The sequence below is a fragment of the Oxyura jamaicensis genome, unplaced genomic scaffold (assembly GCF_011077185.1).
Source record: "Oxyura jamaicensis isolate SHBP4307 breed ruddy duck unplaced genomic scaffold, BPBGC_Ojam_1.0 oxyUn_random_OJ74838, whole genome shotgun sequence".
Lineage (NCBI taxonomy): Eukaryota > Metazoa > Chordata > Aves > Anseriformes > Anatidae > Oxyura > Oxyura jamaicensis.
Genome location: NW_023311461.1, coordinates 1 through 25,510, shown reverse-complemented (window position 1 = coordinate 25,510; position 25,510 = coordinate 1). Strand labels below are relative to the sequence as shown.

General features: G+C 39.7%; 1 protein-coding gene across 3 annotated transcripts; it reads right to left on the bottom strand.

Moving 5' to 3' along the window:
- Positions 1 to 5,465: 5,465 nt before the first annotated feature.
- CEP152 (centrosomal protein 152) lies at positions 5,466 to 25,504 on the bottom strand. 3 transcript variants are annotated; one of them, XM_035314583.1, is made up of 25 exons: positions 25,253 to 25,504; positions 24,935 to 25,001; positions 24,377 to 24,718; positions 23,717 to 23,885; positions 22,800 to 22,940; positions 21,823 to 21,962; positions 21,338 to 21,538; positions 19,947 to 20,094; positions 18,742 to 18,833; positions 17,728 to 17,891; positions 16,498 to 16,705; positions 14,647 to 14,760; positions 14,412 to 14,542; positions 14,101 to 14,229; positions 13,802 to 13,937; positions 12,837 to 13,016; positions 11,900 to 12,172; positions 11,634 to 11,765; positions 10,849 to 11,499; positions 10,191 to 10,365; positions 8,622 to 8,703; positions 8,421 to 8,527; positions 7,566 to 7,743; positions 7,167 to 7,270; positions 5,466 to 6,905 (listed from the first exon to the last, which is right to left on the bottom strand). In XM_035314583.1, the coding sequence occupies exons 1-25, from the start codon at positions 25,318 to 25,320 to the stop codon at positions 5,908 to 5,910; spliced, it is 5,130 nt and encodes a 1,709-aa protein (XP_035170474.1). In that variant the 5' UTR covers positions 25,321 to 25,504; the 3' UTR covers positions 5,466 to 5,907. The 3 variants fall into 3 exon arrangements, with proteins under 3 accessions (XP_035170474.1, XP_035170475.1, XP_035170476.1); XM_035314584.1 differs by having other exon boundaries at positions 23,717 to 23,882; XM_035314585.1 differs by lacking the exon at positions 24,377 to 24,718.
- Between the last annotated feature and the right edge of the window lie 6 nt (positions 25,505 to 25,510).

The following is a 25,510-nucleotide window of genomic DNA, read 5'->3' as shown; positions in this document are numbered from 1 at the left end:
TTTTTTCCTCCATCAAAAAGACATCATTCCTTGACAACACTGGAATTCACAGAGAGTTGCACCACACAATGTTTAAGAGACTACAATTACCAACCTAGGAATTTTTCTGGAAAACAAAACAAAACAAAAACTTATCTGATGTTCCCTGGTGTATAAGAAACAGGCAGGATCTCTCCAAAGGTCATATTATATGAATAACATCTATTTGGCTTGAAACTCCATTTTAGACTTTGGTGAGGGCAAAAACAAGGGTCACAAATTGACTGGCTACCTTTACTAGTTCATACGGATTTTATAGTCAATATGCACAGTGACTAGTGAATAATCAATTTGATTATTTGATTAAACTAACGATGTAAACTAGGATAAAGGAATTGAATTTTCATATGAATATATATAGCAGACTAACCAAAAGTATACTTCAAAACTATTAATTCATGGCTTTTGTATTAGTGCAGAGTTCAGGACTGATAAACACTTATGAAGTGCTTTAAAACTACTAGAAGCACATTTGAATGACTGCACTGAAATAAGACAACTCCTTTTTTAAAAAACAGTTGCCATCTTTGGGATCATGCGAACATTTTGGAGGAAACGTTTCAAGCAATTCTATTTCAAAGCTTTTTAAGAAAAGGAACCAAAACATATTTTTGCATGCTAACATACACTATTCCAGAGTAGTTTAAACTGCCTTACAGAAAGCTAGTCTTTTTTTTTTTTTTTGCCTAGAAAATTATTTTAAAATATAAAGATAGCAATAATAATTTTAAAAAGCAACAACCAAAAAGACTTCTCAACTTACTTGTTGTAATGATGCCTGTATCATATGTACCTCTTCTTCCAGGTTTTCACAGAGGCTTTGATATGGGGCCACGTGCAGCACTTCCTCTAGACCTGAGTAGTCCATTCTGTTTTTCTCATTGGGCAACTCAAGATCTACACTATATATTCAGTTATTACATGCAATGTCTGTACCCCAACCCTGTTTTTCTCTGAAGTCTCAGGCAAAGCCCATGTTCATTAGAGCAAAAACATCAACTTCCTCTTCTTAAATATTCCTTTAGTTTTTCAGTTGCAAGTATGTCAGAACATAAAATATCATCTACAAAAACTTTACCTTAGAAGTATCATATTTTCTCAGATACTACTGTAGATAATCTCTAAAAATCAAAGAATAGACTACAAATTAAGGACATTTCTTCTATACATCTACAGAACACCACCAGAGTACCAAAGGTTTGTTCCTAGAAATTTACCAGCAGCAAAAAATCATTACTTTGGGGATGGGAGCTAGAGAGAGGACAAGAATAAATACACAAACATTTTCCACCACTAAGTTACAACATTTCAGTGTAAACTTGTTGGCACAGCTGTTACAATACCAAAGACCTGGAGAAGAAATGAAATTGTTATCTACAGAGTTTTATTGTATTTGACAAGTTTTTCTCAATCATTAGGACATTCCCTAGATTTACTATTTCTCAACTCCAGGAAGCAGGAAAGGAAAGGCAACATCACTCACTGAAGACCACCTATCCTTTGTGCTACTAGCAACTAAAGACACATGAAACCATAGGTTTCACTCCTCCACGGCCTTGGAACAAGTCAAAAAGAAAGCAGCACATCCACATCATCAGGAGGGCTGTATTTAAACTGAGCTCAGTCACTGAGCAGGAGTACTGCTCAGTTTAGCTAGCAGTACTCCAAGTGTGGGTAAGGGCTAAGCACTTCTAAAAGTGACATCAAATCACTCTTCGAATATGTAAATCTCTTAAATTTCCAGGAAAATAAATTGTTTTCCTGTAACAGAAGACTGAAATGAATGCAAAAAGTCTTAAAACATCTTGACCAGTTAACACAGCATAGCCTCCATTCAGTGAGCTTAATAAACGTCACATCCCACTGATGTTGTCCCCACATCTGCTCTTCCTCATGAGGAAAACACGCAAAATGTTTTTCCATAGACAAAGGTTACATAGATCCTGAACTTTTTTAAATAGGTGATAAAGTTTTAACTTGTACAAATGTACTTCAATCATTCCATGTTTGCTCTCAGCAGAAGCCTTGACAGGCTGGGCAAGCAGCCCCGTTCCCAAACCACTCAGTTCCCCATTCCATCAAAAGCAACATACCTTCAACAGAAGCACATTTTCCTGTTCAGTCCAACCACACAAGTAAGACTTTAATGGCTGCTCTGATTGCAGAAGAGGGTCAGCTCCCACTGACCCCAGCACTCCGACGGCTCCTCAAGCAGTTGGTGAGGTTGCTAAGGACTCCCCACCTCACGGTAACACAGAACGTTTCCGTGTGCACCCACAGCCTCTTGTCCCACCACTGGGCACAACTAAGAATGTGGCTTTGGCTTCTTTACATCCTTCCTCCATACATATTGGCTGTACATATTTGGCCTCTTTACACCTCCCCATCCGTCCATATTTATGTACGTGGATAAGATCACCCCTGAGCCTTCTCCCAGCTAAACTGGCCCACTTCATCACCTTTCCTCACAGGAGAGATGTTCCTCTCAGTTCCCTAAACTTATAATCCTACTTATGCACATATACTTCATCTTTCCCTCTCTGTGAGCAATAACTCTACAATTATTCACTGTTTGTTCACTGTTGCATGCACATCCAAATATAAAGTTTCGGAACAGATATCAGATCCCATACCATGTTTGCAACAGCATCTTTACAAGTCCTACAGCTGTTGTTTTACAACACATTTTTGCATGTATTTATTTTTACGTTACTTATGCTCCAGAAAATGATCCCTAAAGTCAATGTTGGGCAGATTACTGTACATGAAAATGATTTTATCAACCCATAGGAAACCACTCGGAACAGTCACATTAAACAAATTTTTGCAAATTCCCTTGACAAAACAATAGGAACACCCAAAATATTTCTACTAAAAAAGAACATCAGCTTTTGTAGATATTAAAATTTGTAATTTATAACACAAATTCAAAGTGTTCCTAATTCTTTTCTAAATTAGACAGATTTTTAAAGAAAGACAGCTGTTGCTAATTTTTTTTTTTTTTTTTTAAATAAGTCTCAGCAGCTCCATAGCTCTATGGAGTTGTAAGAGCACCTAGATATAAAATAAATATTAGGTGAGCAAGGATTTAACTGTTTTTTGCAATCTACATCCACATTCTCACATGCATTGAAGTGCTGGTCACTGATGCTGCCTGGTACTGTGATGTGATACAAATAAAAGAGCAAGTGCCTAGATTTAAGCATTGTCCCTTTTATTAGGTGGGATTGGAAAGACTCCATCCCTCCTTCACCTGTCTGTTTAACATCTTCTACCTGTCCCACAGGAGAGGAAGGCAGCACAAACCCAGCAAGTTTTTTCAAAGCTACAAAGAAACAACAAAATAAAGTTACACTTACAAAGAACACTGAGCAAGACAACAGAAGGAAAACATACAAAGGAAAACATACTGTAAAAGGTTAAGTTCCAGAAAAATTTTAAGAGCAGTTCATGTTCAGCACAAAGCTCGACACATTAACGGAGCAGCTACAAATAAGCTACTGAACCCATCTGGGGTGAAGGATTATGTGGAAAAGTGTGCTCTGTACACACCAGAGAGATCTGGGGGCCTCAGCTGCTCCATCTGAGCCATCGGTGGTGTCCAACAGGATGGCTGCATGGTTTCTTCTGAAAGCTTTCTTCACTTGGCAAAGGTTTCTGGACGAGCCCAAGAAGTGAGTCCGTCTGATCAGTTGGTTCAAGCACCTGTTCAAGGACCTCTTAAACAGCAATAAATGTGTCTCTTTTCCTTAGCTTCTGCTACTCAGGAAAATGCTCGAGCAGACCAGAAAAGCCACTCCAGGTTGGAAAAAGAATCCTCCACTCAGGGATTAGAGGACAACCAGCAAAAGCTTTCCCCCACACACAAGGCCACAGCTATTTCCTCAGCTTAGGGCTAAGAATTTGGGTCCCCCACGGGCAGCAGCTCCTGCCAGGTCACCTGCTCTCACATGGTCTCCACTCCATGGGCTACAGGTCCGGCCTGGGATCTGCTCTGGTGCGGGTCCTCCACAGGCCACAGTCTCCATGAGTGCAGGTCCACCTGCTCCACTGTGGTCTCCTCCACAGGCTGCAGCGTGGAACCCTGCTCCACCGTGGTCCATGGGCTGCAGGGGGACAGCCTGCTTCACCATGGACCTTACCACAGGCTGCAGGGGGACTTCTGCTCTGGTGCCTGGTGCACCTCTCCCCTTCCTTCTTCACTGACCTTAGTGCCTGCAAGGCTGTTTCACACACCTCTCTCTCCCCCAGCTGCTGATCCCTAGCATTTTTTTTCCTTTTTTAAAAACGCTTGCACAGAGGCGCAGATATTACTTATTGGCTCACCTCTGGCCAACAGCAGGGCCCTTAATCCAAACTTGCTTTTGGATTCTTCTCACAGAACCCAGCCTTATGCCCCCCACCACCACAACCTTGCCACGTAAACCCACTACACCTGCACAAAAAGCCACAGCTATTTCCTCACTTTAGAGCTGGGAATTTGGCCCTTGAACTTAACCACTGCCCATGTTTGTTTAGGCACGAGCAGTCTCTTGTGGCCTTGTTTTGCTCCCACTGACGATGACAAACCCCACCTTCACTAAAGAGGAAGTGGGGTTACATTTATGGGCAACATTAAAGGCCACCAAGAAATGCAGAGCTCTCTCACTCGATCACCTCACAACGTCTCCCGACACAAACTGGTCTTGCAGACCAAGAGCTGTAATGCATTCTGCCTTGCCAGCTGGCCTGAAATATAAACAGGCAAGGGAGTTTGGTAAAGGAAGTTAAACACATTTTTCTCCATATGATTTCTTCTCAATCTTGCTCTGTTTTCCTCTTAAACACTGAGAAGATTCTCCAATTAAGCATTGCTGTTTGACTGAGATCTTTCTTATAAGAGTTAAACATTGTCACATATGAAATGCTTATGTATCATGGAGGAGAATATTTAACCTTGGTTTTGTTTCTTATAATAACACACAAGTATAACAGGCCAAACAGCAGGATGTTTTGTTTTTTTTTGTCTGTGTTTTGTATTACCGGTGATTGGAGTTGCTGAGCCATAATCGTACAATTAACTGCAACAAGTATTAACCACACCTTGTGCAAACAACACAGATGCAGCCAATAATGAAAGCAGAAAAATGCTTGTTTTCATTACTGTATCTGTAGAAATGAAATACCACTCCAAGAAAAATAGTGTTAGACACAGGCAAAACATCTAAAACATACATTTCTTCTCTCAAATGTGAACAGGCTTTTAAAGGGAAGTTTTGAAACCATCAAAAGAAAAATTACTACATTTTCAGTTTAAATTGATAACTATTTAAAAAACACCTGCTTGTGAATAATTTAACCTATACCTTCTTTCATCCAGTAGAAGCTTTTTTTGTTGTATCCAAGAGAAGAATATATGATAGTTGACTTGCTTTAATAATTTAAGGTAGGTATTTACACTTTTATTATGAAGGCACACACAGAGGAATAAGGGTGGGTTCTCCAAAATGGAAAGCTCACTTGAAAAACTTGTTTCAAACATTTCTCATTGAGCTCTGAAGGAATTCTCACAAGCATTTAAAAAGCCTACCACAAGTTAAAGTACCTTTGTTTTATATAAACACTGCACACTTAATATAAAAATAGATTCTATTTAATAAACATACATAATACACTATAAACAGCTGTGAAAGTGTTATCCCAAAAGTAAACAGAAGTCTGCATTTATATTTCAAGAAATTGCATAGAATTTGTTCATGAAACACAAATTCTGTAACATTGATCATGAAACAGTTTTTTCCCCTTTCCTCACACTTACATACATCTTCCTTCAAATGAGGAATCATTGTTATTAGTTCAAGTTAAAAAAAAAAAAAAAAATCAAAACCACTATCTTGCTGAAGAGTCTGGGGATCCCATGACATTCTTTTCCAAGTATTTGTTGCAGCATTTTCGTGCATTTGAGTTTGGCAACACACGGAGCTGTGTGACACCAGAATTTGATTTGTCAGACTCGAGGAATGAAGTATGCTCTGGATTTGTTTTAATCTGGCCTCTACTGTAAAACTTACTGTTTTTCACTTCGAGATTCTTGACACGGCCATTAGTAAGTTCTCTCCAAGTACCACTAACACCTTCATTGGCAGTGGAAAAAGATTCTTCACAGGATACAAACTTTGCCTGGACATTCGCATTGGGTTTTTGTTCAGGATGCACCACAGGCATATTACTATTATCCAGACACAGACTTCCATTCACAGAATTCCATTCACTGCAGCTACTTTCATCCATTCCAGGGATTCTATGAAAATCTGAGTCTTGAATTCTTTCAGCTGTAGTTTTCCAGTTTCCACACAATGGTATACATTCATCTTCTTTCAAAACTAATCTTTCATTTTGATTCTTCAGCACGTGATGAGATGGCTCTGAGACACCAAGGCCATCTGTAAGGCTAAGTGCATGCGTATTTTCTAACTTGACATGAAAGGCAGATGGACAGGCATTCGGATTTCCTAAATTACTAGTTCCACACAGGAGTGGCTTATTTAGATTTATGATGGGGCTGTCTTTTTCTCTTCTTCCATCTTCATTTAGATAAAACTCTAACAGATGACCTCTTGTAAAGTCAACCACATTGTTAGTATTATTCCCATTCTGAATATTTGAAGCATCTGTTTCAGGAAGCATGTGTCGTGTTTCAGTCTGCGTTGCATCAAATTGCTGTCTCAAGTCACATGGAACGCACTTATGAACAACTTCATCGTTAGCTTTCTCCATAATACTTTCGCCACAGGATTTGCTTTCCATGCGGTTTAGCCAGCTTTGAGATTGGCCATCTCTTTTTGAGTACTCTCCTCTGGTTGGCAGATCAGAATTTAGCAGCAGAGCTACAAGGCCAGGGAAGGAAACAGATTAATGGAAGGAAATGTTAACACTGGAAGAAAAAAAAGGATGAGGGGTTATTTGTTTGTATGCCTTTTAAAATAAAGACTTGTCAGTATTAGCACTGTCAAAATAAACGGCATATGTTTACATATCTGTCCAGAAGCTTATCGAGAACTAGTACATCACCATACGCCTGCCTTTTCATTACCGCATCCACTAAATCTACATGGTTAAGAAGAAAACAGCTATAAATTGCGACTAACCTGAGCAGGTAGTTTTGCACTGGGGCGTTTGTCGAAGAGGTGTTTCGAGTCCTTTAGCCATGGTAACAGGCTTGCTGGCAGCGTTCATTATTTTCTTCTCAGCTCTGACGAGAATCACAGAACATGAGAAAAAATTAAAAACCAGTTCCTTTCAGATTGTACTTGAAAGTATTGCTAGCAAGAGCCAGCAAACAATGAGAAGACAGTATGTCAGACTGCTCAGCAGTTCTCAGGCATCAAGCTCGGCAGTGACCCCGTGCCAGCCTCATCAGAGTGGCAGCACTTCAGGCCACACCACTGATGCTCCAGCATAGCCTGAATTGCCAGCGGGCTAACAACGCTACGCTAAAATTTACATAGCTCTTTCAAAAACAAATTTCCAGACATGCTTGAGCTTACCCTTCATAGTTCCCATTATCAGTAAGAAGTTTCCCATTATCAATAAGAAGTTGCTGAAGACATGTCAAATAGTATTTCCGCATTTTCTGTGCCGTCTCTTGGCGCTCTCTTAAAACCGACACTCTAATCATAGCAGCAGCCCTCTCCTTACTTCCACGGATATAATTAAGCATATCACCTACACAAACACACTTCATTAGCGCTAGTTTTACCCAGGATGGGAACAAAAAACAAGCAAACAAAAGGATTTTCGAGCCAGTACCGAACATCAGACACAGGAATTTAATTGGCTCACTCTGAATCTTCAGCAGCATTTTGCCAATAGGAAGCAAAAGGGGCAGGGACCAGAGACAAATGTCGGCTGGCATATCCAGCACCAGGAATTCTTCCGCAGAGGTACAGCTGGCACTCGGGGACCCACTGCCCTCCAGTAAGAGTTGGAGTTGCACTCAGTCCCGCTCCTCAGCCAGATGCCTGCTGACTAAGCCAGAAGGGCCACAAAGCAGGACACAGCACAAGAGAAAAGCAGATGCTCCCTCACAACAACTTGCTGGGCTGGCAGATGCTTTGCGGGAGAAACAAGATCAGCGCTCCAAATTGCCTTTGCCATTTAACAACACATAATGTAGCGCTACAAAGAAATGAAGGCATAACGAGGCTTCGCCCCTCAAAATGAAGCTTGCCCAGCATCATGCCAACAACTCGATTTCTCACGTTCACTCCAGCCAGAAAGGAAACAGCAGTTCTTAGGTGACTTGGCTGTCAGACTCCTGTGCAAGCTGGCTCAAGGATGAGGAAGCAACTGAGGGAATTATTTTGCTCTCCTAACATTTTAGCTAAGACTCTAGAACTTACTCTTAATCTTGCTCACAGTTGTAATGTACAGAGCACGCATTTCTTCCAGCCCCTTCACAGAGCAGCAGGACGTACAGGGTTTTGAGACACCTCCATCTGACAGTGACCTGAAAAGCATACAAGTCACACAGCACAAAAAGAGTAGCTTAGACCTGGTGAGCATCAGCTACTAAATCTTTTAAAAAGATCTTTTTTAAATACCTTGGCAGTGTTCCCAGGTCTCTCAGTTTAGCCTTCACCTCACAGTTTTCAGCAGTTAGAGCTTCAAGAAACTTCTCATTTCCTACAAAAGCAAGTAACAAACCATAAAACACTGTACTTGCCTACACTCCAGTCAAGTTCAGATTCAGACATCACAAAAACCGCTGCCTCTGGTAGAAGAGCTCCAGGTCACAAAGCTTCACCAGACAACATTCAGCTGTGGCAGTAACTACCGTGCAGAAATCAAACATAACACATTTTAGTAAAGCCTCAATACAAAATCATCTCAGGCTAATTGTCGCTGGCCCTCCGAACACAGCCACCACGGACAAGCCATTCTGAACTTCCCTTCGGCTGACTCCCAGTGCAAACCATTGCACCATGCTGATCTTCAACAGCAATTCCTAAACATCACACAGCACCCACGTGCCCAAAATGAATCTAACCCAACCCGGCTACTTCCAGAGCTCTACTGCAACCTCCTTTTGAGGAGAAAGCATGCGCTGTCTTCAGCTAATTAAAATAACCACACGAGGCTGGAACCCCGTTACAGAATGGGGCGGCAGCACCGATCGAGTCACTGACCCCTCACAGTCTCAGCAAACTCCCGTCCACGATCATCTGAGTCTCCACAGAGGTCTCCAAACAGGCAGCAGCAGGAGACTCCTAGGCTGAATTCTCAACTGTTCACTTATTATTTTCCAAACCAACAACCAAACAGGGGCTTCTGGAGTCAGCTGAAGGAAACTCTCCCAGCTGGGAAGACTCACATGCGGCTGACTTAAGAAGCTCACAAAGACTGGGCCACTTCCAGGAGAGCAACGGCTGCTTTCCATAGCCAGAACAGGGAGCTCTAGAGACAGAAGGGCTGCACTGCTTGCATTGTTTGGTGTTTAATAGATGGTTTGTTATTTTGGTGTTGAAGGAATTCAAGCCACACTACAGGCATAAAGCCAAAGGCTCTCTTGGGCTTTCTCACTTGATGTTCTTTGGTTGCACAAGAACTCAAACTAAACAGAAAGCCCCAGAGAGATTTTCATGCCTCCCGTGAAGTTCTGCCACAGCTACAGTCTCTGGCTTAGCCATAGCACGTGGCAGCTTTGGGAACAGCTACAACGCTCAACCATACACAGATTACACGAGGAGGGAACAGGGGAAGGTGAAAGGGAGAAGCATTGTCCATGGGAGTCAGCTAAACTCTTCATCAAAACAATCGGAAAAACTACCAGGCCAGGTGAAGTACCATTCCAAATACAACTGTGTCCTTGACATGACGGCAGAATTCCCTGTCTTGTCTAACAGCAGCAGCAGCAAGGGGTACGATTTGGTCTGCAAAGCTCTTGCTGAGTACTTACCCATTTCAAGACAGCATCTAGACCATACCCCGCTCAGCAGGCTCAACACTGGCTTGCCTATGGAACTGTCACACACCAAAGGTAGTCGCATTCCTCCACATACAATGTTAGTCAGAACAGCTACCTCTACCAGCCAGAGGCTCACCAGCCAAGACTGGTACTAACACACTTAGTTGGATGGCACAATCTGCCAGAGTGAAAACAAGCCCAATACCTCCATCTGTTCCAGTTCTCTGCAGGGGCGGACGTCTTCTCGGCTTTCTTTGTGTTTCTGCTTGCTGACCAATGCCGTACGAAGGAGGTGTCACCAGGTCTCCAGTTTCTCCTGTGCCTCGAGGCATGCTAGGGTATGCATTTTTATTGATGTTACTCAATAGCTCTTCATATTTCTGCAATTGAAGAACACTCTCTGAAAACCCAGCACAGAGCCACACAAAGAAGAAATAAAGGCGTGCCACAGCACACTGCTTAATTGCTTTAACTTAGCAGGAATAAAACCAAAGCAAACCAAAGGAGACCAGTAGACCTAATAATTGCATCCCGGGTGCTTTGGCCCTGCAAAAGAACTGAAGACAGCAGCTCAAATCAGGACATGATGAGTTTTGAACAGGCTCCCAGACTTAAGATGGCAGGTGCACCTCCTTAATTTATCTGTCTCAGTGCCAAAAAGGAATGCTCCTAACCTGCTGCTCCTCTTCTTCAAACATTGAGAGTGTTAGAGATATGCTTAGCCTCTTCCTTTTCACTTGCTAGCCGTGCCTTAGCCCTCCCCTCACAGGTCTAAAGGACTCTTCCTACCAGTAAACGTAGGTATGAGTCTGACTTCTCAAAACCCTCTTCTGGTTGGCACTTCTCACTTAGAGAAAAATTACCTCTTTCCGTTCTCGCTTGTCCTTTTCCAGAATTGTGTGAACTGTTCTTCTGTAGGCCTTCTGTAAGCATGCCTTCAGTTTGCCTTTGCATCGATTATTTAATTGATCGGGAGCATCAGAACACCTGTCCTCCCATGAACACTTACTAGCTGCGCACTCAACTAGCTCTTCATGGACTTCTTGCAACAAGTGCTCGAGCTCTACCAGAATCTTCTCCTCACAACGACTGATCTCATCCTGAAGTCTCTTTGTTTCCTGAGCCTCCCACTCCCGCTGCTTCTGGTCTAGTAACATCTTCGTTTCTGCCTCTTTCTGAGCGGAGAGATTGTTCTTCTGCTTTGCAAGATCCTCCTTTGCGGTGGCAAGTACCTCGTTAATCTTGTTTCTGTGGTCATCCAAGAACAAACGGTAGTCTCTCTCATTCTGCTCTTGCATCTGCAAGATTTCTTCTTGCTTTTCTTTGTTCCACTGAGCACGGGCTCTGGCTAGTTCTGCTTTGATAGCTGCAGGCATTTCTTCTTTCTTTAGCTCCAACTCCTTCCTGAGAGAAACCACCTTTTCCTCCAGTTCTTTCATTCTTGCTCCAGACCTCTCTGTATTCTCATGTTCTTTCTTCCACTTCTCTTCGGCAGCTGAGAGAATCAGGGCTAACTGATCGACATATAAAACAGACCCGATCAACAAACACAAAACTCATATTAAAGCATAACTGAGTAAATAATTAAGTGTACCTCAAGTAAAGGAATAGTTGAATACCATCACCCCATCAAAGTGTTTTCAGCTACCTGCTTTGATGCAGTCCCTTTGTGTTCCCTTTCACATTTTTCTTGTTCTGTCTTTAGATTTACTTTGTACTCTCTGAGGTCTCTTAATACCTGCAGCCACTTGTCACGAGCTTGGGTTAAAGCTTCCTCTACCTGTAAACAGGTAAAGAGCCTGCTTCAGTCACCATCCCTGGGAACATTTTTATTATTACTTTCACATGGCAGTGAAAGTGGTGCATGGCAGTTACAAAGGATCCAGGCAAATTGAACTATTTTTTTTTTGTTACCTGGATGGCAAGGTGTTTACAGTATTTATTTTCCAGTTCTATTTCAAATTCTCTTAAGGCCTCTTCAGAGGACATATTTTCTTTCAGAGCCTTCTCGATCTGCAGCTTCTGATCTGCAATGATCCTTGCTAACTCTTTAAATGAAGCATCATCCACTACTGTCACTCTGTCAGTTTGGCTGCCACAGTCATTGCAGTCAGCTACAGTTCTTCTCATCTCTGCCAGCCTATTTCGCCATTCTCCTTCTATCTCTCCAATGACTTGTTCCATATTCTAAGGAAAAAAAATGCATATATTTTTAAGACAATCTGACCATTATTCAAATATAAACACACTTGCACTGGCATTTAACAAGCAAAAGTCAGCTTACACTAGACAGCTTCCCTGACAACAGAACACCAAAACCATGCTCTGAGAGCACCGAGGTTCTTCCAAGCCATGTCTCTACATTTCTGAAAAGCATCAAAACCTAACGCTTTGAGCCGCTTCTTAGTCAGTGAGTCCCATCACGCTCTCCCACTCCCCTGCGCCCTCCAAATACACACTTCCCACTATCTGTTTGATAAAGGAGATGATTTTTCTTCCTCATCCCAGCTTTATTCTGTGGGGAAGGAGACAAAAAAGGACTTTCTCAGGATGACCAAATCAAACAGAATACAAAGCATAAACATTCACCACCCAGTTAGTGTGGAAGACTCCAGCATGTTATAGCTGTGATTACGGTCTGTATGCTGCTTTACAAGGTCTAATTTTGCAAAGATCCCAAGCATACGTCATACCTACTGACTTCATCAGAAGCGCCTGAAACAGCAGACCCTTAACAACCACCTCAAATGGCAGAAGCAAGTGTGGCATACATACATACAAATCCTCCTTCTGAAAATAAATTGGTTGCTTCATTTGGTTCATTTGAAATCCCCAGGTAAAAGCTCCACACCTTTTTTTCTTCCTTCTCCCAGTGGACTTTGGCTAACGCGACTTCCTTTTCAACCTGCTCTTCTTTTTCTTTCAGCCACTGCTGCTTTGCTGCTCTCATAGAATCGCTGTATTTCTCTTCAAGCTTGTGCCTCAGAAGGTTAAGAGACTCTTCTTTTTCTTCTAGAAGCCATTTCTTGAGCTTGGCCAAAAGAAAAAAAAAAAGTGGCAATAATAAAAACACACCACAGATGAAGCATTCTCCAACACATAGCAAATTGCTCAATTGCTCTGGTACACATTCAATGAGTATGTGTGAGATGCACAATACACTCTCTAGAGCCTGATTTTACCAACAACCCCTAGGACAGGAGATTTAGCTCTCAAAAAGAGGTGTTGTAAGGCACAATATCAGAGGTTACTACAGGCTATTGCTCTAAAGCATATTCTCTTATCTAGTATCTGCATCTCCCAGCACTTTTTCAGCTGCATCTCTGCTGTGCTGGACTAAGCAAGACAGCTGACCTCCCTTCAGTCATTCTGCGCTCATAGCTTCAGGAAAGCAACACTGTTAATCAATGCTGCAGACTCCATTTGCTATTACTTAAAAAGAAAGAAAAACCCACAGCATTTGCACATCAGGTTTCCACAGGGAGAAGAAAACTTGCACTGTCACTGTCACTAAGGTCTTTTGGAAACAAGCTTGAGATTGCAATAGCTCACGCTGCTGGCTGAATGATCTCCAGGAGTCCACTTTATAAGAAGGACAACTGCGGGAAAAGGCATTGCCATTGGAAAAGGCATTGCCACTCCGTGTTAAACCACACAACACAGCAGTAGGCTAACCACCAATAGGTCACTCTGCTTATCTTTCTGATACGGCTGCACCTCTTCCAAGGCTCTGCTCCAAAGTTCAAGCCACTCCTGCACATTCAGTTCATCCTGTTTTAAAAATGTAGAGTGGTGTGTAGGTATGTCCAGTAGTACCTTCTCTTCTTTCAGCTGCTGCTCTTGCTCAAATTTCTGCCTTAAAGTAGCTTCCAAGGTGTCCTTCTCACCACAGACCGCTATGTAACATTCCTTCACCGCAGTCATCTCTCTGTTCAGCTCCTCTATGGTAGCCCTTCACAGCACAAATTACTCATTAGCAAACAGTCTTTACACTCACAGGACACTCAGTCTGTTTTAAAAAAGCATAAATAGCACCAAGGGCCAGATAGGAGCAGGAACGCTTCAGGAACAATGACAAAAAAAGAAGAAAAAGAAAAGAAAAAGAAAAGCCTTACTTCAGCTGCGAGACCCTCTCTTCGTGACTCTGTAGAAGCCGCTGTTTTTCTGCAGCATACTTCTCGGTCAACTCTTTCTCAGACTGGGCTTTCATATCCTCATGATGTCGCTGGTAAGTTCTTTCACACCTACAGTTCCAGGAAAAGAAAGGAAAACACTCTTTAGTCCCCCTTGTAAATGGAGTTCTGCTCTTCTTTAAGCAAGAAACCAGATTTCCTGTGCAGACCCCTCCCCACAAACAGCTGGTACACAAACACACACGCAGGATAAAAATATCACAAAAGAAACAAAACAGAGCTAACAGACCTACCTGTCAAGCGCTTCTTGCTTGTCCTCATCAAAATCTTGAGCCATCTTTCTCATCTGACAGCAGAGATCCTGGTTTGAGTTTTTCAGTTTTTCCTCATTTCCTTTCAGTTCTTCAATAGTCAAAGTATGTTTCTGGACAAAGAGAAGTCAAGTAACAGGCAGGTTTTAAGGAACCTTTTAAAAATGCAGGCTTTGGCACTTTTTTTTTAATGGAATACACAACATTTTTGTCTCACCTGAACTTCTTTCAGCAAAGTTTCATTTTCCTTTCTGAGTCTCCAAACTTCTTCTTTAAGATTTTCAGGAACTATCGGATTGGCCACCAAAGGATCATTTGTATTCTTCACTTCCTAAAAGTAAAAAAAGAAAAAAAAAATGATAACTTTCAAGATTTATATGCTTTGAAAATTTGTACTTTAAAAACAGTTACAGCTGTCGAATAACTATTTTACTTAGAGAAAGTAAAAAACCAAAAGCCTGAAGTAAATTATTGCAGTGCAAATATAAGAGTTATCCTTGAGAAACAGCACTATGAATGTTTTTTTTTAAAAAGCATGTACTCAGCATTGAGCTCAATGAGTGCTACTATCCAATCAAGAGCGTATGCTTACAAAGCGTACTATATTTGTGTCCCACATCCCGGTCACAATGTACAGATTACAAAAGCAGAAGTTATAAATCCAATCATATTACAGTAGGAAGTTAATTAAGTGGTCAAGAGAAGCATAATATCAGTGATTTTTGTGGATCACAGAATGGTTTGCGTTAGAAGGGACCTTTAAAGATCATCTAGTCCAACCTGCTGCCATGAGCAGGGACACCTTCCACTAGACCAGGCTGCTCAAATCACAGCACTCTCAGACATATAGTTTGATTTTGGGGTGGTCTTGTTTGGAGTTGGATTTCATGATCTTTGTGGGTCTCTTCCAGCTCAGGATTATTCTATGATTCTGTGACTTCCAAGGATGAGACATCCACAACTTTCTGGGGCAACCTGTTCCAGTGTCTATCCACCTTCATAAACAGATAATTTCTTTGTTACATCTAACCTCAGTCGACCCTCTTTCCAGTTCAAAACAGTTACCTCTTGTCCTATCACTACGTACCACTACGTACCCTTGTAAAAAGTCTCTCCATCTTTCTTATGAGCTCTCTTTACGCATTTGGAAGGCTCCAATAAGGTTTCCCTGGAGCCTTCTCTGCCCCAGGCTAGGAATCACCAGCTCTCTCATCCTTTGGAGGACGCAGGGCTGGAGCAACCTCTCCTCTGAGCATTTTTGTGGCCCACTCTAACACGTTCACATCTTTCTCGTGCTGGGGGCCCCAGAGCTGGATGAAGTACTCCATCCAGTAGTGGAACAGAGGGGGAGAATCACCTCCTGGGATCTGCTGGCCACACTTTTTATGCAGCCCAGCATACAATTGATTACGGTGCGAATGCAATGAGAAGGCAATCTAATGTCTCAACCATGATTCATTAGCTTTCTCAGAGAAATTACAACTCTTTTGGGATAAAGAAAACCTACTTTCTCCAGAGAAATACAGTTCTTGTAAAAAAGCAAAAGTGGTTATTAAGTGTTATTTAAGTGTTATCAGGCAAGTACTGGACTTTCTGGCCATCAGGAAGAGGGTGGTTGCACACTAGAACAGGCTCCCCAGGGAAGTAGTCACTTCACCAGTCTGTCTGAATTTAAGAAGCCATTGGACTGTGCACTTGGTCACATGGTCTAAACTTTTGGGTAGACCTGTGTGTTGTCAGGAGTTAGATATGATGATCCTTATGGGTCCCTCCCAATTCGGGATATTCTATGATTCTAAGTAATCCATCATATCAGAACTGACCTAATAAGATATATTCTGCCCAAGTTCTGCTATTCAATTCATTTCTTTTTCATCAAAGATACAAAACAAGACATCATGAAAATGACTAATTTCCTTAAGATCAAAAACAGATTTGCTTAATTGCTGTGATCATAGCTCTCATTAAATTCTTTGACCTGTTTTCAAAGTAAGTTTAAATGATGGTTTGGCTTGTTAAAACCCAGTACATCTTCACAATGACTTAAAAATGTGCAAAAAGAACAAACCTCTGACTCTTTTGATGCTTTTTCTGCTTTCAACAACTGCTTGAATTCCTCTAATGTCTTCTGGCAATCCTTAAGATCATTTTGTAATTGAGTAATCTGGTTTCTCTTCATTTTATTACTGCTCAATAAGCGTTCCAATTCAGCTTTTAATTCCACAATAATTTCATCTTTAGAGAGTTCTTTGTCTGTGCCTCTGTTCTGTATTATACTATTAGGGAAGATATAACCAGATCAGTATTTAGAAGACAAAACACACTTATCTGAAAGGTAGTGCTAGCAAAAGAGCAACTAACAGTACAAGAAATACAGAAGTTCAACTTTAAGATGCAAGAGGAAACAGAATGAAAGAACACGAATACAAAAGCCATGTTTTCTCATCAAGCTGCAATTAACAGCAGAAAGAACTAATTCTCTGTATGTTTCCACAGAAGATCCCTTCTCACATGACAAAGTACTTCAAGACAACTTGATTGGTTTAAAAACAGCTTGGGCGTTAAGTAACTATGTGGAATCTTTGAGCAAATAGGTATCCATGCAATAACCCCTACAGCCAGCAAGAAAATCAAGTATTTCCACAGGCAAAGATATGGCTTCTTCTTATTGAGAAATTACGTTGCACTCCATATGCAGGTCAATTGCCCAAATATATATATATTCTGTGATATATATATATATATATATAAATATATTCTCTACTACATTCCAGATTTTACCCACACAGAGCTACAGTTAAAGCAGGGTTTATTGAACACCAGGCTATTCTCACATGCCATGCAATGCTGACTGACTAGGCATAATAAGTGAAAGTCCTCTTTACTTTGCTGCACATGTGAAATGCTTTCTAATGTATTCTCATGGCAATCGATAAAAAAAAAGTTAGGGGTGTTGTTTCTTAGCACAGGCTTCTAACTTATACCATGAAGACAAACCTATTTCTACGTCCCGTTCGCTCCAGAAAAACATCAAAAAAAAAAAAAGGAACAATAACATAGTCTTTATGAAACCTGAAAGTTTATTAAAGCAGAAATTAGGTATCTAATTTATGGTATTAGTTTAGTTTCCTATTTCCCAGATTACCTGGCAATACAAGCAGTATTTCAAGTATTTACCAAGAAAACCTACATATTGATCAAGTAACACCATCTTTCACTAAAGAAACTGAACTCACACAGTACTTGTATAATTTTGGGGGGATTTTAGATTTTTCTTTCAGTATGAATCACTCAATACCTGCAGAACTTTGAGTTTTTCTGGGTGATTTTTTTAATTCCCAAATCTACATAGGAATCACTGAGGTTTGCATGCAGCTCTCCATCTGCATCACTCAAAAATACTCCAAATTTGGCAGCAGTTTCATACAAAGTTATTTCTTCTTTCAGTTCCATTAATTCTTCCTTAGAGTAAGAGACAGAAAAAAACGATACTCAAAGAAACTATAAGTAAACATATTAAGACCATGGTAACTCTTCTAAAGAAAACAAATACATGGAGCTATTCTTTCTAAATACTATCCAATTATTATTCATTACTTGAATGATCTAGCTTTGGCTGTTGTTTTTTTTTTTGCACCATTATTGTTGATACCTCTAGCAATGCATATGTTAAAACTACAAATTCATTAGGCAATATTTTCTGTCACTTGGTACATTCTATCGTTTCTTTCACAGTCGACACATGAAACAAAGTAGTATTTCTTCTTCCCTCCTGACACACTGTTGTCATCCATTTTATTATACCAGAAACATATATAGCTCATTACTCTAGCACATACTGGGATTCATTACTTCAAGATGATAAATTTAGATAAGTCAAATACCTGAGCTGAACTGGAAAAACAGATTTTCACTGATATTTTATAGGACTCCCTAGCATTCCCTCTTGTTGGCAAAAGGTAAGTTTCAGAAGGTAATACCTCCAAACAGCCCTATAGGCCCCCTATATGATATCTAGCACACTGAATTTACATTCTTTTTTCAGAAGCAAGTTAGACAGATGTATGATATGATTTGTGCTGATATACTCCCCCACCATGTTTTAATTACAAAAATAAAAAATAGAGTTCCAGACACAATACTTGGAGATAAAGCATTAGGTAGTTGTTTACTGAAGGGAGTTGTGCTAGCTTCCCCAACAAATGAAAAACAATTTCAACTACCAACCTGTTAGCTACAATGCCCTTCCCTCTAAAATCCAAAGCAAATTAAAATCAAACTAAATATTACATATTTTATACAATAAATTAACCTGCAAAGCTTTGTTCATGTTATTGCTTATCATGTGCGCAGACTGAGCTTGTTGCAACTGAAATCGTAACTGATTTGTCTCCTGTATTGAGCCTATTGCAAGGAGGAAAAAAAAAAGAAAAGGTAAATCAAAAACTTGCAAGAAAGACTATGCAATCTGAAAAAAAGATCACTGTTAAAAATAGCCATGTTGACTCCAGTAATAAGTGTTACTCTTTCTCTTTCCCTGAACTTGCTAATACAAAATACAAAGAACAAAGGCAAGAATATTTCTCACTATATCAAACAGGTGAACTTGGATTACTACAGCTCTCCCATTTAAACAGCAATTTGTTTTAAACTTTGGGAACTATGGTAACTCTTTTTTCAAAACTGTTATAGTCACTTTAAAATTAATGACACCAGGAACAAGATTTGCCAAATGTTTGCTGTGCCAGGAAGTTAGCAAAAACAGGGCCATCTTAAAAAACAGGTCACTTTCACCTACCTCCTCCACAGGCAAGGAGTTTAGCTTTATGAGTTTGCAAATTTGTTATTGGTCTAAGGCATTTGATAAATATAGCACAGAGAAAAGTCATGGTAGCTACACTCTTAAATATCGTATGTATTACTTATTTGCTACATAGTACAGATCTAATAAGGTTTTTCTCCTCCATCCTCACTACCAGGCTTTCTCTAGAGACTTTTCTTCTAGACTACCACAGTTCTCAAGCAGAACATGCACTTAATCCAGGATCCATTGAGAAACACATTTTATTTACTTAAGGTATTTGGATTCTAAGAAAGGACATATCTAACTATTAGAAGACTTCAGTGTCTAAAGGTAGGCACAAGTCACATACAAAATCAGCAAAAAATCCCATACACTATTGCTACTGATATAAATTCTCAATTGCTTTTGTGGACGGAGGCTGGTTCTTATTTTCAAATTCAAATCTCTCAGGTTTGAATTTTGAATGGCAATTCAGGATTGTTCTTTTACTGTACAAGAAAACAGCAAAGCTCTGCTTCTCAAAGACCTATCTGTTGAAAACCACTTTGTGTCTGTTTATACTGAAACTTCTCAAAATTAGGAGCTTTAATTCTGCTACTGCTGTATTTAAATTGTTGGTTCTATTTTAATAGGAACACAGATTTGCAGTTTCATACTTCAGAATATTTGAGTCATATCTGCAAGAAAAGATAAGGTATGAGTACAAGGCTGACCTGTTTGCAGTAAGTTTGCACACTGCTTTTGGCTTTCTTCTAGACTTCTTGTCAATCTATTTATTATTTCAGTTTTTTCACATTTGGTTTCCTCAAGCATTTTCTCAAGTTGCTTAACGTGCTCTCCTAGATTTTTGCAGAGTTCTTTCTAGGAAGAAAAATTTTCATTCATGTTATAAACATCTATCCATCCAGGACAGCTCCAGATACAGAAAAAGAAGAAACACAAAAGATACGGAAAAAAAAATAAAAAAAACAGTCCTAAGGGGAAAGAAAGGCCAGCCAAATTAACCACAGCAGAAATGTTATCCTTGGATGACAAGTCACCTCTTGCAGCATCTAAGTTTTCACTGAGACAGTAAGTATACCTATATATAAACATACATGGATGTGAACCATTTTCTGCTTCCTAGAGCAGTTCGTTTTCGACATGTCAGATAGGCCCTGCAATTAGTGACATATACTTAGCTCACTGCAGAGAAATCCAGCCTTCACGTTATTTACCTTAAGCCTGAGCTTAAATCATCTTGTGTCTACTAAGCTTAAGGCAAGCTAGTAAGTTTCAATGCTCCCACAAGAGGAACTGTAGTTTTTTATATGATATTTAAAGTAGACATTCATCTAGCACTGCTTAGCTAGGTGTAAAGATGAGGTATTCTATTTCCTTCTGACTTTTCTTTTAAAAACAGGAGTTTTCTCTCTAAAGACCCCAAACATAACACCATCAAAACATTTTTTCAGTAGTTGTATAAGCAATGCTAAAAAGTAGTGCTTAAAGTCAGAAATTTAGCAGTGTTTTCTCATTTGCAAAGAAGATTTAATTAACTATTCAAATATACAGCCCATTTATTTTTATACATATTTATGTTAAGACAAAAAGTTATAGACATAGAATGAAAGTTCTTTCTCATAAAATAAAAAGAATTAGAGATGACAATTTATCAAGGTCTGCCCACAGTACATTATTTTAATATATTAAATAGCACAATGGACTCTTATGACATAAGAGGTAAGTTGTATAACTATATGACACAAGGTTAATTCTTTTCTTTCCCAGATAGATTCCGAGGTATTCAATTCAAGAAAAGATTGCTCACAGAATGAAAGCTCAAGAGGGACATTAAGACACTGAATTCTTGCCTCCTCCAGTAAAACAGAGGCTCTTCTGCATCTGCTATATTAACAGTTTTAAGTTACAACTGCCTGGAGATGTTTACAAACACATACCACACAGGCTTCATAATATTGAAACTTACATAGAATCTTCTTCCCATTCAGCAAACACCTTCCATAAGTAGTTATTTGGATTATGGGCCAAGAAGTGCAGTTTTGGAGATGTGGAGATCTGCAGCTTCTGCTGCAAAGTACTCAGTGCCCTCGTAATTTCTCACCTGCTCTCGGAGTGCAGATTTTGTAGCATCAAGGTTCTGCTCTAATGACAGTACTTGCTTTTCATGCTTCTGCTTGAGTGCTGAAATAATGGCATCATGCCGTTCTCTGGCTCGCTGAAGGGCATCTGATCGCTGAAGTTCTAGCAGCTGCTTCTGCATGCTTTCCATGGCTACCTCTGCCACTTTGGATTGCTTCAATATCTGTAGGAAGAGTAGTAGAGTAGCTCCCAATTACATTTATTTTACCTTTGCTCCAATATTCTGTACGTCAAATCAGTTTTTCGTGTAAGAGTTGCTAAAAATCCTCAGATACTGCCTAGCTTTTAATACAAGTTATCTTTCCACCAATACATTCCATTCATTCATGCTTCTGCAAGGATTATGAACAGTGTGCCGTGAGATCAGCAATTATATTTAATGCAAATGCACTACAAATATCCTTTATAGATCTTCTACAATAAACAGTTTAAAAATATTTATAGTACCTGTTCTTCCTTGGCAGTAAGAGTCTGAATTTGAGTTTCAAGTGCCTTTATTTGACCTTCAAGATGCACTTCCCGTTCTTTTCCATTGTGATAGAGTTTTTGGGATTCATGAAGGCTAACAGCCAAGCCATCCTTTTCCTCTGAAGAGAGGAAACATAGTAGTTGTATGAGAAACACAGCCACACACCCAGCAACTACATGGAACATGACTGTCCAGTATCCTTGCTCTATTCTGTAAGCCCTCCATCTCATACTATAGGCAACAAGCAGAAGACAGAACAAAGAGGTTCAGTTAGTCTCCATCTAGCAACCACCTTCTTCCTCTGATAGCTGGAAGCACTGATACCCTCAGAAGTTGTACCCTCAGAAGTCAGGTGGAAACCGTCCTGTTAGCACTCAGAACTATCATCATCCCTTAACACTTCTTAAGGGAGAAATAAAATAATTCCCCCACAGAAACAGTCAAGACATCAAAGTGGTTGACAGTCTTCTCTCTCCTGCACTCTAAAAATAATATTCTTAATTCTGTACATTCTTAACATGTTTCTGTAAGAAAACAAGAGAACAAGACAACCACTAATCTCCACTACAGCTCTGATCACTTTGGAAGGTACATTTATCCTGTTCTTTGTTGTTGTTGTTTATTTGTACTTTTAGCACACTACTTTTGCAAACTTTTCATTTTTCTGAGCATTTCTGATGCCAAACACATGGGAACTCTGAAGTACAATGGTAGTCTTGAGAAACAACGCATTGTAAGCTCAGATAGTAACATAGCCAAGATGAAGGGAATTTTCTTTAAAATAGTGTTGTGTGAAAGGGTTAGGACCCCATAATCCTGAGTTGAGTTTGTAAACATGATTGATACTTGCAGAGACACTACGTAAATCATAGTTGCTAGATATAATAAGTTTGCTATAAAAAAGTTGCTGGTTATGGATAAAATCTAAAAATCAGAGATCAGTACAATATTTTACCTTTGACCATTGAAAGCTGATGACTCAGATACCTAATCTGCTGTGCACTCTTTTCTAGCTTTTCATTAAGTTCTTCCAGTTGTCTTTCTCTTGCTTTGTTTAGAGCTTGAAGCTGAAGAATCTGCATATTCTCTGAAGAATCTGCCAAATTTCAAATACAGCATCCTGACAAGTCAGCACAGTCAATGAGCAAACCAAGTTGTGACCATAAGTAATTATTGCCCCAAGGTATTTCTTCCACATAGTGCCAAATTCAATGTTAGTTCACAGCAGTATGTTTTATCCATGTTTGATTCGCATCACCTGAGTTGCTCTGTTAGGTTTGAATTTCATTGTTAGCACCTACAATTCTCCAGCCATCAACAACAACAAACCCAGAAAAATATTTGCATGATGTGAATTCATGCCCAGTTTAGTGGCAACTGTGAATTTTTTCAAGGTGGCCAACGAGCAAAGTAGTTCTGTCATTTTAAGTGGACTTAACAGAAAAGCCTCAATCTGGCATCAATCAACGCATGACTCATACAGTACAGCACTTCATTATTTTCCAGTATTATCAAGACATAGAGCACCAGCACAAAACTTGAGATCAAGCCATCAGAAGGATGAAATATGTGTTTTTTTTTGTTGTTGTTCTTGGTGTTCAGTCTCACCAGTCAAAACTACATTTAAGTTGTCTGAAATTCAAATATCCCAGAGAAAAGCTGATTTCTAAATAAAGAGGAAAAAATATCAAATAAAAATAGGCTATCCCAATATAAGTTCAGAACAAAATAAAAGATCATATATATATACACACATCTCAAAATACTGTTAGCTGTTCTCTAAAATTTACTGAAACCAACAGGTTTTCTGCTGATGATTTCCAATGGACTTTTCACACAAGCTTATTTCAAGTCTAAATAAGAAGCACTTACTTTCATCATTGCCCAAGAATTCATTCTGCAAGTCTTCAAACATTTCGTTTCTTCTCGTTCCTTCTGGGGTTACTGGAGTTTTTTGGTGAATTCCATTTTGGTATGGTTTATATGTCACTTTGTAAGTTTCCGCTGACTGGCCGCTAACAGCTTCTGATGCAATGAACTGCTGTTTTGACAATATATAAGAACAACGAAATGAAGGCGACAACTGTAGTTTTCCATCAATGAAAATATTTTTGCTTTACAGGCTGACATTAAAAGCAGCCCTATTAACTCTTATTATTATTTTCAGGCTCCAATTCAGCACACATCATTCAACGAGGCGGAAATTTCAATGAAGGTTTCTGCTTTAGCAGATTGGTGAGACGTTGACTTCAACAAAGTCATCAAGTGCAACACACATAAGTGCATCACATTCACTCTACCTCATGGACTTTTAGCTAGCCAAAAAGAGCAATAAATAAATAACACAGACACATAAAAATCTAGATATCTAATGCTTTCTTGTTTTCATACACAATATTGGTCACAGAAGCCTCCCATCGCTGTTCTAACTGATAATAACAGACTGAAAACATTTGGAAATATTACTACCAGCAGCTATAGACCTATGAAAACTTTCACAAGGACAGAAAAATACATAAGCTTCTGAAATACCTTAAGATGTTCCTTTGAAGCATCTGGAAAGTTTATTATTTTACTTTGTTGACAGTTAAATTCTGCTTTATGGCCATTTGTATATGGTCTAAAGCTTTCAGGAAGATGATACAAATTGTTTTGTTGGTAGCACCTTGGACCATTAAATCCATCTCTACCAAGAAAGACATTATCTGGATCCTCTTGACTGTTCTGGCCACAGTAATCTTCTTTAGCATCATATAAACATTTCTTCTCTTCACTATGTAGGCCGTTCCAATTCTTGGCATGTGTTTCAGCATGATCATCTTGCTGGTCACACAAAAATTGTTCAGGATACAGATTTTGTCCTCCCTCATAATTCTATAAATGGATAAGAGGTTTAGAATTTGCTCTCTGAAAACTCAGATTTTTCTTTGTGGAGTTACCAGCCCTCAAGGTCAAACAAAATACTTCAGATAAATAGCAAAGTAAGCCACCAACATAAGAAGAACTCCTCTACTGAATTCAGAGAATATTTAACGTGTTACTACTGACAAGCAGTTCCTACTCATCACACCTCTACTTAGACAAACTTACGTTTTGAGGATCAACGATCAATGGATGATCATTCCACCGTCCATCAGGCTTCTGAGGCTCAACTGATCTAAAGAAAGACAAGACGCTTACCTAGGGTACTCATGACCTCAACCAAGCAAAACAAACAAACAAACCAAAAACTACATTAAAGTAATCGGCATCTACTTTATTTCTCAAAGAGCCCCTGCCACACTGCCTACTGCTGTACAGCATTGCTTTTACGTGGATTACTCTCATTTACTCCATCAGCTGAGACCTGGCTCTGCTCTCAAGAGCACAACTTAAGAATAACAAAAAATAAAGTAGAAAGGGACTTACTGCTCCTCACTCTCGTGAATGCTACAGTCTGAATAGCTGGAGAGCTGGTCTCCACTGTCCTCCAGCATATCATGGGGAAGGTCTGTCAAGAGTTGTTGCAGCTGAAGCAGAACAAACCATATGCATTAGACGCTTTTCAAAAGAACGCATACAACTTCATGCAAAGACAGGCAGAGACAGATGAAAGAGGCCACTTGCACAAAACCCTGACTTTTTTCCTCCATCAAAAAGACATCATTCCTTGACAACACTGGAATT